This window comes from Myodes glareolus, chromosome 11 (assembly GCF_982192425.1).
Source record: "Myodes glareolus chromosome 11, mMyoGla1.1, whole genome shotgun sequence".
Taxonomy (NCBI): Eukaryota; Metazoa; Chordata; class Mammalia; order Rodentia; family Cricetidae; genus Myodes; species Myodes glareolus.
In genome coordinates this window covers 53,986,671-54,004,726 of record NC_142036.1, presented here as the reverse complement: position 1 = coordinate 54,004,726, position 18,056 = coordinate 53,986,671, and the positions used below count along the sequence as shown (strand labels likewise).

Genomic DNA, 18,056 nt, shown 5'->3' with positions numbered 1-18,056 from the left:
TTTTATTTCTTCAAATGCATTTCTGAGTCAGGGTCTTATAACCAGAAGTATCTGAGATAGAGTGAGTTACAGGAACACCTAACTGGTTCCCCTGTGACTGGTTTTGGATAGGTAAGCTGTCACGTTCATCCTCTGAAGGCCTGGAGAGACTCATATCACAGCCATGGGAACAATGAAATGGTAACACTTGAGCCAATAATCTGGCCATGTGTGTTCGTTTGTAGTGTTTGAGGGATTATTCACTGGTTCTGCTCCATAGCAACCTTGGAGACTTACGCTAATGCTGCAGAATACAAACTAGGTGCACTCACCCAGCGGGTCTCTGGGATTCTCTCGGTTGTTTCCTTAAGTTACTTGCTGCTCCTAGCTAAGGCGTTTCTCCTAACACAAATGGAGGGAGGAAAACGGACCACTTTCTTCTTTTGCTTCTTTTCTGTAAGAAAAAAGACATTTAAGTTCTATTTGTGTTTTACACAGGTTTTTTGGTTATTAATGTCCACTAAAGTCCTGACTTGTTCCAAGAATCCTCAAGTGGCTAATTACATAGTCAGTACCTGAGAGGCAATGTGTCAGATTGTCCATGGCGAGCCACTGGGCCCTTTGCGTTCGAAGCTGTTTGTAACAGTTACCTTCCTGTGTACCATTCTAGCAAAAGAATATGTGTGAAAGGAGGAGTCATAAAAAAATTACAGTTCTCCAAGGGCAGAAGTTGTAGGGACACTTAATATCTGCGTTTTATAATCTGCTTTCATAGAAACAAGATTATCAATATCTAACCACTTTGGTCGCTCATGTTTAGTAAATAGTTTGATAAAATATGTCTATAGCCAGGCAGTGGTGGCACATGCCTTTAATCCCAGCTCTCAGGAGGCAGAGGCAGGCAGATCTCTGTGAGTTCGAGGCCAGCCTGGTCTACAAGAGCTAGTTCCAGGACAGGCTCCAAAGCTACAGCAAAGCCCTGTCTTGAAAAACAAAAAAACAAAAACAAAAACAAAACTGTCTATTTTAAAAATGTGCAGAACAGCCAGCTTTGGTCTTGACTGAAGTTCTTGGGATACACTGTAGTTTTTACTGTTGTGGGCTAGAGTAATTATTTTGCCAGAATAATTTGAAAGACATATTTTTTTCTTATTTTGGGTTTAATGATGAATTTAACAACATTTACCTAAAACTATCAGTTTCTAAGACTTAGCTGCTCAGTGGAGCCACATAGAGATTTAAAATCCAACATGTCTGACCTCCTCCGGGGCACTCATGTTGAACTAGTCTGGGATGCAGCCTCAGTGGATTCTTTTTTTTTTTTAAGGATAAACATTTATTACTTAGAGAAAAAGGAGAGAAAGAAAGGCAGAAATAGAAAAGAGAACAGAGAGAGGAAAACACGTGTGCACACGCCAAGAGATGGAAAACAGAAGAGAGAGAGTTAAGATGGCAGTGAGGGAGGTCAGAAGTGGCTAGGAGTGGGTGTGGTTAGTCCTTAAAGGCACCGCAAAGGAATAACATTCCCGGATCCTTTTTATAATAAAAAGTAGAAGGTTAGACATTACAGTTTGAAGGAATTGGGGCGGCGAATTCTCAAGACTGCTTCTGGCTGATTTGTGGGCGTTGTCTTTGGGGGGTGGGGGACATCCGAGAAAAGGCTGGGTGCTGTTCACATCCTGGTATAGTTGTGGTTGGTCTCTGCTCCTGACAGGTGTCTGTGGCATGGAAATGTCTGGTGTCCCTTGTACAATTAGAAGCTGGTGTTGTTTGTAGGAATGTGTCCAGGCAGTTGGAACACGTGGGTCGGTGTTGAGAAGTCCTCGGTCCCGATTCAGTCCCGGAAGTTGGTGCTCAGAGTCCCAGACGAAAGGTGAAGCTGGGACCCTGGCCCTTGGCGGGTGAATCTCTCGAGTCTGCGGCACCAATTTTGTTCTTTAAAAAGATAAGGCGGGAGTGTTCCCTGGCAGGCTCGCAGAGCAGCTGCTAGTCCGACAAGGATGGCTGTGGGTCCCTGCAAGATCTCCTGGGTGGCAGCGCCATGCGGCCGGGCGAGTCAGGCGGGTAGTTACAGCAGATAAAAGGCTCACAGGACATAGTATTACTTAAAAAAGAGGGAGACAGAGAAACATAGAGAGAAACATAGGGAGAGACAAAGACATGTGTATACATGCCAAGAGACAGACAGAAGAGCCCTCAGTGGATTCTTTTCTTCAAACCTCCTTGTGGAATATTTGAGAACCACTGGTCTGAATGAAAGTCTTCCTAATCTGGACTTGGTTTTTCTAAGAGAACTTCTTGATTTGATTTGATTTGGTTGACCTTTCTGAGACAGTCTTGTTATGTAACCTGGGGTGTTTTGGAACCCTTTCAAATCATTCAGCAAATGACTTTGTTTTTCTCTGTTAGATGTCAATTCTGCTGCAACTATAAAATTAAAAGCAATTTATTATTCAGAATTAAATGCTCAAAATGTCCACAATAGTATTAAGTAATTTTTCCATTACAAAAATGGAAAGCAAACTTTGACAATTGTAAGAGATGATTTTTTTTAAGTCTTTAAAACATTAGGTGATCTAAAAAAGTCTTCTGCGAGAAATATATGATTTGCTCAATGTAACTCAAGTTACTGTGTATAATGTTCAAGGGATTTGGAATTATAACTGAACAGATAGTTCTCAAAAGAAATACAAAGGGCCAATAAACGTTTTTGAAAGTGCTCAATAGCCTTCGCCTCCAAGGAAATGCCAAATAAAGCTACTTTGAGATTCATTCCATCTTACCCCAGTCAGAATGGCTGTCACTAAGAAGAGGAATGCTTTTTGCTGGCAAGGCTGTGGAGAAAAGGGGGACTCCCATCTACTGTTTGGCTGGAGTGAAATTGGCGCAGCCACGATGAAAGCCGGTGTTGAGGTTTCTCGAGAAAACAGAACTAGAGCTACCACGTGACTCAGCTGTTCTGTTCCTCGTCCTTCCACAGCAACTGCGCCCATCTGCGTGCATTGCTCCTGCATCGCAATAGCAAGGAAAATGGAATCCGCCTAGATGTTTATCTACAGACGATAAAATGTGGCATGTGTGTACAGTGTGATTTTATTCTACCATAAAGGAAAAAGAAATTACGAAACTTGTAGGAAAAGGCGCGGCAGTGGACTTATTAAATCAGATTATTGGCTCAGAAAGTCGAATAGGACATTAGCTCTTGTATACAGATCCCAAGCTTTTAACTTTATGAGTGTGCATTTAATGTGGGACTGAGTGTGAATGGCTGGCGGGAAACTAGAAGGGTCCATGAGGAGCAGGGCGGAGTGGAGGGGCTGCAAGAGAGGGAGCTGGGAGGGCAACAGAACTCATGTAATAGGAAGGCAGGAATGATTACATGGCACGGTGGGGAGGGGCGAGCAGGGGAGAAGGGTCCAAGTGGGGCGGGTCTTGAAGGTGGGAAAGTGGAGCAGATGGGTAGGGAGGTTTAGCCAAAACTAGTTACATACATGGAAATGCTGTGCAGTAGCCTGTTTGAATGTTGATTAAGAAGAAAAATGAAGGACTGTGAGTATATTTAAATTTGATTCGTTTTCATCCTGACTTGAAAATAACGAAAAGAAATTCTTTAAAAAATTGTAATCACTCCGTGTGCGTGTGTGTGTCCCTGCAAGGGCGTTGGGTGCAGTGGATAGAGCACATGTGTCACAAAGCATGTGGAGTCGAGGGGACAACACGTAGGAGTACACCCGTCTCAAGAATCAAACTCAGGGTGTTAGGCTTGGTGGCAAAGAACTTTCACCCACTGAAGCATCTCTTTGACCCAAAATGTTTTTAATCATTTAAAAGTGACCTGTACTGTTACTGTTTGGTTCGGGTATATCTCATTACGTTTTTGCTTATAAAACAGAAAAGGTAAGAAGCTAGCTGATCACAGGGCTCAGGTGAATTCTGGCATCTAGCATTCTGAGATCTTACTCCAGTTAGCGACCGCCCCGCCGCCCACAGTCCCGCAGCGTGGGGTCCTTGGCCAGCTCACATCTATCTGCGCCTGTCCCTGATGTTCCTGTGTGCTTTCAGCACCCAATAAGAGAGTTTTACCTCCCTGATTTCTTCACTAGAAGAACTCCATTAATTTTAACTGTCTCTTCCCTTGTCCGCAGAATAAAGAAGCTGGTGTAATGGGTGTGGAGCAGGGCAGTACCTGAAGGATTGTAATGACATATTATGTCCAAGAGTGGGCAGCAGAGGGCTGCTGTCCTGGAAGCGGTCCAGGGATTCTGGAGAACCGCAGGCAATTCAGAAAGGGGAGACTTGGGTGGCTATGTGATGGTGGAGTAATTCAAGGGCCAAAAAGTATTCACTCCCCCGAGACGGTGGGAGATTCCAGAGACCCGACGAATAGTCAACCTGTGCTTGATATTTTATAACTTCTGTTTGTTGTCTTTCATATTTCACGACTGGGGAAAGCGAGGAAGAGATGAAGCATCAGGAGTCCATCTGACTTCAAAGCTCACATTCTACTCCGTGCCCGGAAGCTGAGATAGATCGGCAGCGCTATGTAAGATGGCCATCTGCTTCCAGATCTTAACTCAGCTTCGAACCTCTGGCTCCTGGTTCCCTAACCCAGCTGCCTCTTAGATAAATCCACACTTCTTACGGCCCACTTTTGGCATATGCAGGAATTAATATACATTTCAAGGATTCCAGATTCTCTTCCTACTGTATCAGCAGTGGGCAACTTGCAGCCTAATAGGTAATTCTACAATAGTGGGCAAAACCGCAACAGAGACTTCAGGACTGGCAGTGCCAATAATACTATCTGGTCCTTGGCAGAGGAGGAGCTACCAAGCTCTGTACTGGAATGTGAATTCCACTTGAGCAGGGACTGTCGTATTCCCCCGCAGTAACCGAGGTATCTGAGAGCTTGACACAGGCTAGGCACTTAGGAAATACTTGTTGACTGCAACATTTCATTGGCTCTACATAGCACAGCTCACTTTTTTGTTGTTGTTGTTTTGCTTTAAGGGTTTCTTTGGTTTTACTCTATGTGCATGAGTGTTTGCCTGCAGGTATGTACGTGCACCATACATTCCTGGTGCCGAAGGAAGACATTGAATCCCCTGGAACTAGAGTTATAGACAGCAGGGAGCGGCCATGTGGGTGCTGGGAACCAAAATGTGGATCAGCTGCGAAAGCAGAGTGTGCTTTTAGCGCCGGAGATGTTTCTGCAGCCCCAAGCCTCGAGCTCTAAATGACAGGTTTGTCACTTGATATCCTACTGACTTTGGGAAACTCTCTGTAAGGAGCTTTTTCTTCCATGTATCCTTTTCCTTTGTAGTGAGAACACAATGTTCATTCTATTTCATTGTAACCGTTGTGTGGTCTAGAAACAAAATCAGTCTTCATTTTCCCTTCCTTTTCCCTCAGCCTGTGTGAGCTCAGGCTTTGTCAGCAGAGCCTTTCATGAGACTAGACACGAGCCTGCCAATGTCAACATGCTAGTCCCAAATGTTTTCTCCATAGAGTTAGGTAGTAGATGTTCTAGACTTGGAGAGCCACATGGCCTTTGTCACAGCTACTCTGTCATTTATAGCATGAAACCACAGGCATATGTAATATATGAATGAACGTGGCTATAATACACTCCACTTCTCGCCAGTCTGTAAGCTTTCCTCAAGGATACTAATGACAGACAAAGGCTTTTGGTTGCAGGTTTTTTTTTTTGCTTGTTTTTTTTTGTTTGTTTGTTTGTTTTTTGAGACAGGGTCTCACTATGTGGTGGCTGTCCTAGAACTCCCTCTGTAGACCAGGCTGGCCTCAAACTTATAGAGATCTTCCTGCCTCTGCCTCCTGAGTGCTGAAATTAAAGGCCTGCACCGCTATGCCTTGCTTAGACCTTTTGACTCCAGGATATGGAGACCAGTGGCCCCCAGCTTATTTTATCTTTTCCTTGAATCCTAAGCTAATTCATATATTAGCAATTTATGTTTCTCTATATATTGATAGTCAAAAGCCCAAATTTTTAAAGGATGACAACACCAAATATAAGCAGAATATTTAATATTTGCTTCCTAAGTGGGAGCTGATGTTTGGAGACCGCCAGCTGCTTTACTATCTATGATCCTAGGGCTAGAAACCATGCTCTAGAACCTGCACTATAGCCACATTTTAGCATTTAGCTTTCGACTACATCTGATTAAGTGCCCTGATAGAGTCAGGAGACAAGTGAGTCCCTGCTCTGAACTATATGACACTTAGGAACGAGTGAGCTCTTGAACTCTGCTTTGTCTATAGTGATTGATGGTCAAGGAACCGCCCAGAGCAGTCAGGTGGCCGGGGACCACAGACGTGTGCTGTGCATTCCTCCAGGCTCCCCGGGTCTGTATAAACAGCTTTCAGCAGTGGAGAGGGTCGACCCACGACGTCCCAGCTGCTCAAACAACTTTACTTACCCAGCCAAACCTCCAGAAAACAGGTTGGAATGCTTATTAGCCCTAGCTCCTTCCCCTGCTTTACTTTATCCCATTTCACATTCTACATTGCTCGTTACACACAATCTGATGGTTACTCATTGATATTCAACCCAAATGATCTCAGAAACTACACCCTTGCTAGGCGGTGCTCCTCTCACCCCATCCCCGTATCCGACCTCATCATCTCATCCCCTCACAGCTATTTCCCACTGCCCCTTATGCTCAAGTGACTTCCGTACTGGGAGTTCTGGGCTGTATCCATGCAAGGGTTCCTTCTATTTCTCACGGTATCCCTATTTTGAGCAGAGTTTGAACGCCAATCTAACGTGACAGTCACAGGGATTGAGGGTGAATTAGACACAAGGTCAGAGGTCATGCTACATATCTCAGAAATACTCAGAAAACATCCCTCGATATATTTTTTTTCAGAGAATTTCTATTTTAGCACCAAATTCATCAGAGGAAAGTGAGATGAAATTATATTCAATTTTTTTCTGTTCAAGAAAGTAAGGAGTTTGTTTACTATTATTATAAAATTCATTTAATTTGAATGTTTTGCTTGTATGTACTTCTACTACGTAAAGGCCTGGTAGCCACAGAGGTCAGAAGAGAGCAGCAAACCCCCTGGAGCTAGGATGGTTGTGAGTCATCCAGTCGGGCAGGGAATTGAACCCTGATCCTCTGCAAGAGCAACGAGTGTTTAAACCACTGAGTCATCACTCCAGCCCCAGAATGCAGGAGTTAAATACCTTTTAAACAATGTTTCTGAATTGGGTATAGGGACTCATGCCTATAATCCCAGCACTCAGGAAGTTCAGGCAGGAAGATCCTTCACAACCACACTAGATGCCACAGTGAGATCCTGTCCCAATAATAGATTATCTAGGATTTCGGTTTTTATCATGAAGGAGATTTAAGATTAGTTCGCTTGAAAATTATCCTAAGCAAAAGGAAAAACTGACTAGAGTGTTCTAACAAACTCAGCCCAAGGTGAGTACCCGTGTTTGGTGGGATGCTCAACATCAGTGAGCACAGTCCTTCCCCTCCTTTTGGTGACCAGTCTCTGAGCAGCCCCTTATTTTGATGTCACTAGCTACTACAAGGCAGCAGGAAGTTCTACATTACCGAATTTGTCAGGGTACTGTTTACGGCGAAGTTCAGACGGTGATTCCTCCAGCATAAGAAGACGCAGCCGTTCGATGCTGCCCAGCAGCCAGGCACTAATGCTCTCGATCCTCTTATCCCTGTATTGTAGCTTCTCTATTAGAGCCTTAATTTCTTGCACGGTGTCTTCTCCAGTAGTCACCAGTTCCTTAAAGGAATGGCATTAGGGGGTGTGTGAATATAATTACAACAAAATAATATTCTGAGTGGATTCTTTCCAAAATGATGTTATGTATAAAAAATTGGTATTAGTCACACAAAGTGACTTTTAGAACTATGCAGAGGCTATATTCAAAGCAGCCTGCCTGACTCGTCCCCTACATAGAGGAGGAGGGGAAGGGAGGTGCTGAACAGCTGGTAAATATAGAGTGAGTCAGAGCTGTCAGTCCAGACTCACAAACAGATGTATCGTATGTAAACTTGCAAAGACAAAGACCTAATGTGAACAGAGGAAAGGAAAGGAGGAGGGAGGGAAGGTGTGAGAGAAGGAGGGAAGGAAGGAGGGAAGAAGTGAGAGAGGGAGGGGAGGAGAGACTGTTCATGTTGGCTGACTGATAGTGTAAGAAGATAACTTCTGAAAGGATTGACATTTCATAGTGACATTTAACACAACTGATGTGATGCTGACCCTACCCTGTCATAGTCTCATAATTCTTGTCCACATGTGCATGAATACATACCAGTACATGCACATGTGAACATGCATACATGCACACATACAGAAAGATGAACACACACACACACACACACACATTTAATGGCAGGTGAACTCCTTTGGAAACACGATACACAGAACAATTCAAGAAGAACCCTCACCTGAATATTGATCTGAAATTGTGCCAGAAAATCTCCATAGTGTTCTGAAAGATTTAAAATACAATGGTTACAAAAACAATCATCACTTTAATCATTAAAAGTTTTAGAAATATTTTTATCTATATATTTCTACTTCCAGAATGATGGGGGGGTGTCAAAGGGTGGGAAGGAGGAAGAAGGGGGAGGAGGAGGAGGAGAAGAAATTCTGCCTCTACTTGACCTCATGGCAAAAGTTAATATGAAAGCCTAAGTCAAGCCTCAGACTGAAAGAAAACTAAATTGCAGAATATATGAAGACTTTAACGCAATGATAAGAACACCAAAACCACAAGGTAACAAGTGAAAAACTTGAGTAGCCAGGTAGCAGATTGCAGTGTCGCCGCTGCACCTGCTCGCCTCTGGCATCGTGGTGCTGACTTTCTCCTTTGTTCTGTAACCCGAAGTCACGTGGGACTGATACTCTGACTTCCAAGGCTAGGTCACGACAATGCCATGAGAGGCCACTCGGTTCTCCTGCGACACTTTTCTTGGAACCCAGCCATGATGTGTGGAGACCGCGAGAAGGTGTCCTGGCCGGGAGTTTCCCCCAGGCACATTGAGAGCCACCTCAACTTTGACCATAGGTACAGGTCTTTGGATGGTTTCAGCCCCCAGATGCTGAATGTCCAGAGAACAGCAGGCGGGTCGTCTCCAAATTCTGATCACGTCACCAGTTAATAAATTCTTTGTCTCAAGCTGCTAACTTTGTGATATTTGTAGGGTATTATTTGTTTTTTTTAAATTTATTTTTATTTTTTATGTATGTATGTATGTATGTATATATGTATGAGTGTAAATCACACATATGTTCAGGTGCTCAAGAAGGCCAGGAGAGGGCACTAGATCCCTTGCAGATGGTGTCATAGCCAACGTGGGTGCCAGGAACTGAACCCCAGTTCTCTGAAAGAGCAGAAAGAGCTCTTTGATATTTATTATGCCAAAATAGTTCATTGGTTCAAGATGGTTCCAGAAAAGGCGATTTTAAGACAGCCAAGAACCACATGAACGAATGACCATCGCAGGGAAAGGCAGATCAAAATCACAATGCCATACCATTCTATACTTGAGTAAATTCTAAATATTAATACTTTTAACATCCTCAAATTTTTAAGTGTTGGTGAGGAGATAGGGCAACAGAGTCTCTTTCACATCACTAGTTGGATGAGCAATTTGAACAACAAGGTTGGCAAGCTAGCAGTCTCTTGAAAAGCACTCAGACAATAACCACGCAACCCAGTCATCCCATTCCTAAGTCCCACAGAAGAAATAATACAGAAAATAATCCAGAAAATACTTCCAAACAAATGTCACTAGTTGCTTCAGTTATGACAAATGAAGAAGGTTAATGCCCCTCAGCTGGTGTGCCAGTGTGAATGTCAGTGGCCCCATGAGCTCACAGGGAGTGGCCCTATTAGGAGCTGTGGCTTTGTTGGAGTAGGTGTGGCTTTGTTGGAGGAAGTGTGTCACTGTGGGGGCAGGCTTTGAGGTCTCATATTGTGTTCAAGCCACACCCAGTGTCTCAGACCACTTCCTGTTGCCTGTGGCTCAAGATGTACCTACTCTCAGCTCCTTCTCCAGCACCATGCCCGCCTGCACACCACCATGCTTCCTGCCATGATGACAATGGACTAAACCTCGGAGCTGTAAGGAGCCACTCCAATGAAATGTTTTCTTTTATAAGAGTCGCCGTGGCCATGGTGTCTCTTCACAGCTGCTGAAGAGATGATGCATAGATAGCCCTTACTGCTGCACTGCACCAGTGGGAGGCGCTTGTGGCTCCGGAAAGCATGTGGCTTGTTAATTGTGGTTGTTTTGAGACCACAATAGTTTAAAACTCTAGTCCAGGCTGGCATGGAACTTACTATGTAGCCTAGGCTGGTCTTTAACCCGCATCAATTCCTGTTTCAGCCTAAGTGTTGGATTACAGATGTGAGTTCTCCCACCATACACATGCACATCTGGCTTCATGAATGAATCTCTAAAATACGCTTTGCAGAGGCAAAGAAGCCAGGAACAGAAGGGTGCAGACTATGTCATTTCTTTTTGCTAATTGTTACTGTTAGAAGACGGGTTGGTGGCGTCCGGAGCCTGGAGGTGGGTGGAAGATCAGCTGGAAGGGACAGGAGACAGCAGCCACTTTTGTAACTGAAATAAATACCTGACAGAAAGGACTTAAGGAAGGAGGCTATTTAGGCCTATGGTTTCAGAGAACTTCATTCACTGTGGCATAGTGGAGGAGCAGTCGGTGCTGATGGGGCTGTGTGGTGGAGATTCCATGTTTCTTGGTAGCCCGGGGAACCGAGGATGCAGGCCGGACTCAGGGACGGTTATAACCTTTAAAGGCCTGTTCCTAAAGATGTACTTCCATCAGCCAGGCCTTACCCGCTAGAGGTCCCACAACCTTCTGCATGGCTCCACAAACCCAAAACAGGAGCCTGGGAAGGACATTTCCTATTGAAACTGTGACAAGATGTACGGTCACGAATACATTCTACACTTTGCTGTGGTGGCAGGGGCAGCCAGGGCTCATCTAGTCCTCAAAATCGCTGAATTTTTAAATGGATGCAAATGAATAAAAAGCCGATTTAAACAAGAGCCAAACCGAGCGGGGAATGCCTTACTGTGCTGGGCTATCAGCTGCCAAGACAGGTCCCCCGAGGTCTGCACGGTTGTCTGCTGCTTTTCTCTGTATATCTGCGTTTGTTTCTTCAGGTAGGCAATATGCTGAGAACGAAAGGCACATGACAGCTATCAGAGCCTGCTCACTGCACAGAGTACAAGATTCATGCGGTCAATCGTCAAACATGTGTCGATCGATGCTTCACGATGCTGCCGACGGTTCCACCGTGTCTCCCTCCATTCACGGGAGAAGACAACCAAAGAAATAAACATGGTGCTCTAGTAAGGCTGGACGAAGGAAGAAGTTAAAAGACCTTCTGCCCCAGTTCTTCATAGCCACAAGAAAAAATGTTCCTTGTGCAAAATAGAGCAATAGAAATTCTCATCCTTTTAGTAAACGTTAGATATTTTCTCTATAGGAGGAGAGACTAGCAGAACGCTTCAGGATAAAATTCCTTGCAAGTTTGTGTCAAAGGCTTGCTGCCCGATGCTGGGTTGAGTATATGATGGTTACTGAGATCCAAAGTTTTTCAGAGTACACGCATCTTTCTGAAAAACGTTAGTCCTTAAGCTGTTTTAGGCTCTGTCAGATGGAGCATATGTTTGTTGGGATAACTCTCGACATTTAACAGGCAGACATAAATCACACAGAGTCGTGAAGAGATTTCCATAATGTCATCGGGTTAGTCAGTGGCCAAGCTACTTCCCTTACCAGGCTCTACTGAAGGAATGGTTGTTTTATTCTTCTCTATTGGTTAACAATTATTGTAACAGAGAAAAAAAACAAACAAAAATCAGAGTATTTTCTCATCTAAAAGGTATAAAATGTGCTGGGCGGTGGTGGTGCACGCCTTTAATCCCAGCACTTGGGAGGCAGAGGCAGGTGGAACTCTGTGAGTTCAGTGTCAGCCTGGTCTACAAGAGCTAGTTCCAGGACAGGCTCCAAAGCAAGACAGAGAAACCCTGTCTCAAAAAACAAAAACAAACACAAACAAACAAACAAACAAACAAACAAAAAAGGTACATAATGTACTACCCAACTACTTTTGAAGTTATTATTTTTTTTAAAAAAATCATTTTATTGGTTTTTTTAAATATTTATTTATTTATTATGTATATACTATTCTGTCTGTGTGTATGTCTGCAGGCCAGAAGAGGGCACCAGACCTCATTACTGATGGTTGTGAGCCACCATGTGGTTACTGGGAATTGAACTCAGGACCTTTGGAAGAGCAGACAATGCTCTTAATCACTGAGCCATCTCTCCAGCCCCCTACTTTTGAAGTTATTATGCACACTGAATAGGATCAAGTCTCAAACTCTTGGGACATTGGCGCAGACCCTGACTTGGAGGTTATTACAATTTAGTGGGGGAAATGTTTACAAAGAAGCAACACTCACCCTGTGAGACACTTGATGTAGGATGTCCTTCTAAATGTTCAATTGCAGACACTAAAGACAGTGTCCCCAGTGAGTGACAGACTCTAGCTCACATCTTTCAAACAAAGGAGTAGTATATAAATCTCTGTTATGACTGTCTTGTAACATTATGAAATATAGAAATTATGTAATATTCATGTATTATAAAAAGGCTGTTGGAATCAATAGTTCTGAGCACTAAAATCTGAATTTAATAGATTTAATTATTAAACATACCATTCTAAAATTAAAATGAGTAAATCTTAAGTATAAACAGACAAGCCTTACTCTTTTGAGATATAAGCCCGAAAATTAGTGGTAATAAATTGAGATGGTAACTTTAGGGGTTATTTGCTCTAGAATTATCAGTTGATATGGTACAGACAACTTAATTTTTTAGCTGGGCAAGGAAAACTAGAACACGAATTTTACAAATGAAGATATCTGAGTGCCCACTAACACACATACGGGTATTTCTTTAGTTGTCAAAGGGGCTCAGATCTGTGGAACACCAGTGCACACACCCACCAGAGTAGCTCAACTGCAAAAACAAAATTGGGTGAGTATGACAACATTTTTCTGAAAATATTTCTTGATGCCAAAAAGACGAACCCTTTCTTTGGCCTAGATACCATGTGAATAATATTCCTTGAGACTATTTAAAATTATGTTCTCAACCAGCTGGCCTATTGTGTGTTCAGCCTGTCTGTTTAAGTTTAGCCTGCATGTAAGAGAACAATGCAACCAACTTCACACGCAATCAGCTTTTACAAACCAAGTTAAATTCATAGCTTTGATCTTAAGTTTTGAACTCTTCCATGCCCTTGACATAGAATAATGTGTGCGCGTGAGCACATGCATGCGTGCATGCATGCGTGTGTGCATGCGTGCGTGCATGCGTGTGTGTGTGGTTATAACTGTTTTCTGAAAGCAGCTAATAGGTTAAAAGGAGCCTTAAACTAAACAAATATCCCATAAATGTTGGAACACGTGGATACAGGGTGATAACATCTCCTTGATGTTTTGAATCCTATTCTGGGTCAGTTAAGTGACTTTTCCTCTTGTAAAATTTTGTTAAAGATTTCTGTAAAGAATTCCTTCATCTCTTTCCCATACTGTGCTTTCTGTGTTGCTTAATAAACATGGAGCTCTTTGTAAAGGACAGACACAGTCACAGACCAGACAGAAACACAACAGACAGGCACTGGGGATTTACCAGGCACACACAATAGACTGGCTAGAAACAGGCCTCAGACACTTAGAAGACACGGGGGAGAAAAGTGGAGATTCCAAAATTGGGCTTGCTCTTGGTCAAACTAATCTAAGAGGAAGTGTGTGTGTCCGTTTCTTAGTGTGACATGAACACAGTGTGAGTGTCAGGGCTCTCACACATTGCTGGTGGGAGGGGCATTCTGTGCCTATGCAGGACTACAGAAGATGCACCTCCTGATGACTTTGCGGTTTTAGTTAGGATCTATGCCCAATGGAACTATGTCTGTCTATCAAAATAATATTACTTGAATGGGCTTGGGAACAGGGCTGGTAACAGCCCAAAGAAATTCTCCAAACCACCAATAATAGTACTGTTGAAATAAATACTGGTCATATGGAGGAATACTATACAGAATGAAGAATAATGAATTATACTCAGTGAGGATGAACCTCAGAGGTGGGAGACTGAGCAAAATCATGTATGCAGAGTTGTCCTTTGCTGTGGGACAATGGCCTTTTATCCTGTCCCTTGTATTACTTTTAATAAAATGCTGATTGGCCAGTAGCCAGACAGGAAGTATAGGCAGGGCAACAGCGACCAGGCAGGAAGTAGAGGCAGGGCAATGAGAATTCCAGGAAGAGGGAAGTCTCAGTCTGCAATTGTCACCCAGACAGAGAGGAAGCCAGACACAGAGAAAGCAAGATGTGACTGCCTTGCCAAAAAAAGGTACCAAGCCACGTGGCTAACACAGACAAGAATTATGGGCTAATATAAGTTATAAGAGTTAACAAGAAGCCTGAGATACTAGGCCTTTCAGTTTATAATTAATGTAGACCTCTGTGTGATTTCTTTGGAACTTAACAACTGCAGGAACCGGGCAGGACAGAAACCTCACTCAATAGTCCTTAACATGTCATGTTTGAATCCAGGCAAAACCTATCTCTGGTGTTAGAAGTTGGCGGTATTCTTTGAGGAGAGGTGAAAGCGACTGGGGCGGGGTAGAAGACTACAACCTTCTAAAGTTTGTTACGTGCGCTATTCTCGCCTTTTCCCACGTGAGTACCGCTGGTCCAGGCAATCAATCTAGGGAAAGTGAAGTGCTGTTGAACTTACTTCTTTTAATATTTTGTTTTCCAGCATGAGAAAGGTTGCCTTCTGGTCATTTACATAGACTTCATTTTCTAAGTTCTTTAGAATTTCAAAATGCTCTTCGGTTTTTTTACTTTCAAACTCTCGTAATTGTTTTAATTCTTTCTTCACACTCTCCTGTCCAAACATAAAAGACATCGTTATCTCCTAGGGGTCAAAGGGCAGGGCACCAGCATTAGTCTGCCTAGGTTACCTGGTTCTGCACTCATCCCTGAGCCGTCCAGATGACTGTGGCAATCTTTTAGCAAAAGCTGCTTATTAAAAACTTGTTTATGGATTCTGGTAAGGTCATTGCGTGAACCTGAAGTGAAGTGTCCTAGACATTAGTAAAACTTCACAAAATAGGACATGCTTTAAAACCCAGTCAAAGTGGGGAGCCGGGAGAAGGATGCACTGAGACTTTAAAGGAAGATGGAATGTTCTAGAAGGAGGTGATATTTACTCTATGGATATTTATTTACCTGTTTATTTTTCTACTGTTTGTTTGTTTTCGAGACAGGGTGTCAAGTATCCCAGGCTGGCTTCAGGACTCACTGTGTAGCCGAGGATATCTCTGAACTGCTAATATTCCTGTCTCCACCTCCCGAGTGCTAGCATTACAATTGTGATCCACCATGATCAGTCTACATAGTGTTGAGAACTGAACTTGGGGCCTCACACTTTTCAGGCAAGTACTCTTCCAAAAGATCTATATTATCAACTCTGATTCTTTAAAAACATCATTTATTGAATTTTTTTCTTACTGAATTCTCTATGCAGTTCTTAATTATTATTGTATCATAAACCTCACGGTCTTTATCTGTCATATTACTCACCAGGAACATCTTATTAGAAAAAAGTGTGTGTGTGCGCATGTGTGTGTGCATGCATGTGTGTACGTGTACATTACACTTGCTTGTAGTGTTCTTGTTCATATTTCTTCTTACCCACAACATATCAAAAATCATGTTTGATATACAAATATTCAAAGAATAAGATAATTTCATGTTCAATTGACCAATTCCACATAAAAAATTATAATGAAACTATAGATTATGTATTTTGGAAGCTAGTAAATATTTCTTTGCTCCTGTTCTATCTCCCACGATCTCTGCATATTCAGTCTCAAAGAGTGCGGTCTGATCCCCATCCTATAAACTAGAACATCTAAGTCTCCTCGTGGGTCCATATTTTTTTCTCTCATTATACTTGAGCTGGTTCCAGATGCCCCCACCTTCTTAATCATGTGTTAATCTGATGGAATTGAGAACCGTAATACATAGAAGTGTGAAACTCTCTTCTGGCCATTTCTTTGAGGGTGTTTCAGAGATGATTAGATCATGAACTAAATTAGTGCATTGAGGGATTCAAATTTTGTCCAGAGTGTTTGTAGGCCTGCCTGGAGGAAAATGGATTTCTGGGCCTGTGCTTTTGTAGCTTGATCCCAGTCCCTTCTTCTCTTCCTAATACTCTTCTCTGCCCCCTGTTGGCCATGAAGTGAAAAGCTTTTCTCAACCAAGACCTTCGCGCTGAAAGCTCAGAAACAGAGGAGCCAGCCTATCAGGACCTCTGAGATCAAATAAACCTTCCCTCCATTAAGTTGGTTTTCTCAGGTATATATCACAAAACTTCCCTTCATATGTATATATTGAATACAATTTTAAACACTGATGTTGGTAGAATAACTTAAATAAGTAAGTTTCAGAAAAACTGAGTAAATAGTATCATTCGTACACACCAGTATTTCAAATTGAAGAAGAAGGAGAAGGCGGGGCCTTTGGGTGGTAGCATCCTTTTATCCCAGCACTCTGGAGACTAGGGCAGGAGATTCACTAGTTTAAGTTGAAGACTGCCTACACAGGAAAACCCTTCTCAGAAAACCAGGGCCCGAAGATGTAGTTCCGGTGGTATAGAACTTGTCTAGCATCTAAAGGCCTGGAATTCAATCCCTGACACTGCAAAGAGCACAACACAGAAAACCAAGACAGATGAACCACAGCCATCATTTACCTTGTTGTCTAAGTATCTGATGATATCTTTCCTAAAGCGGAAAATGTAGTTGCTCAATAAATTCTCCTCTTGCTTCTTCGCTGTTTAAAAAGAAAGAAAGAAAGAAAAAATAACCGTTCGTGAAGTACTTTGGGTTTAAAAACATATCTCAGTGTAAGAATGCACAGGCTTAACAATCACACTGTGGTTTGGTTCCTTGGAATCCACCACGTGATCTGTCCGTTTCTTTTGGTTTGTTTTGTTTATGTATGTGTGAGAGAAACAGAGGTGCACACGTGTCTGTGCTCAAAGGTGTGTGGAGGTATCGGGGCTGAGTTGCTGGGTTGGATTCTTGGCTTATTTCATAGGCACTGTGATCTGAACTCTGATCCTCATGACTGTGTACCAAGTGCCCTGAACCACTGGGCCATCTCTCCAGTCCCTCAACCACATTTTAAAAATAATCCCAGAGGGAGGGGAGAGGCAGGGAGGGGAGCAGAGAAAAATGTAGAGCGCAATAAAAAAAGCAATAAAAAATAATCCCTTTAGTCGTGCCTTCTGCTTAGCTCAGTTTTCTTAAGTTATATGCTAATAAGGCTGTGAATCTTTCCAGACATTCTGTCTACTTCTTAGCATAACGTCGGGAAATTTGGTGTATTTATTCCTGTCTACATATTCTCTATCCCTACCCACATCTAGGTTTCTTCCCTTCAACTTCCCCATAAAGTTATGGTTTTTGTTTCAACAAAGTTTCGCTCTTTAGGTCATCGCAACAGTGTAAGAAAGGGATTAGTCACTAGCGAGCCAAATGACGCAATGCTTCATGTCAATGGCATGAATGTGCACCAAAATCTACACCACAATTGCAAGGTATGTTTAATCACTACCCAGCTACTTTACAGGAAGGTATCCATCCATTCTCAGTATCTGTTTTGGGGTTTGAATAGTTAGGTTTCCTCAGTGGAATAATCATTTGGTCTCCCCCTGGGTGGAGCAATGTAGTATGGGTAAATAAATCTTTTTCTTTTTTAAATTTAGATTTATTTTTTTTAATTTTGTGTATGTCTGTGTATGTGTTTGTATTCACTGCGACCAGAAGACATTAGTTCCCTCTGGAGCTGGAATTACAGGCCATTGTGAGTCACCTGATGTAAGTCATGCGACGTAGATGCTGAGAATCAAACCACACATGACTATATGCACACATTGTGTTAATATGTTATGCTATGTGA

General features: G+C 42.7%; 1 protein-coding gene across 1 annotated transcript in view; it reads right to left on the bottom strand.

Moving 5' to 3' along the window:
- The window catches only part of Ccdc175 (coiled-coil domain containing 175), a 51,729-nt gene that overhangs the window by 298 nt on the left and 33,375 nt on the right, over nucleotides 1-18,056 (bottom strand). Inside the window, exons 15-20 of the mRNA XM_048415453.3 lie at nucleotides 16,846-16,925; nucleotides 14,821-14,973; nucleotides 11,078-11,180; nucleotides 8,418-8,461; nucleotides 7,563-7,749; nucleotides 312-433 (exon numbers count right to left, since the gene is read on the bottom strand). Of these exons, the coding sequence (XP_048271410.3) occupies nucleotides 351-433; nucleotides 7,563-7,749; nucleotides 8,418-8,461; nucleotides 11,078-11,180; nucleotides 14,821-14,973; nucleotides 16,846-16,925 (650 nt within the window). The 3' untranslated portion in view covers nucleotides 312-350. The remainder of the gene's footprint in view (nucleotides 1-311; nucleotides 434-7,562; nucleotides 7,750-8,417; nucleotides 8,462-11,077; nucleotides 11,181-14,820; nucleotides 14,974-16,845; nucleotides 16,926-18,056) is intronic.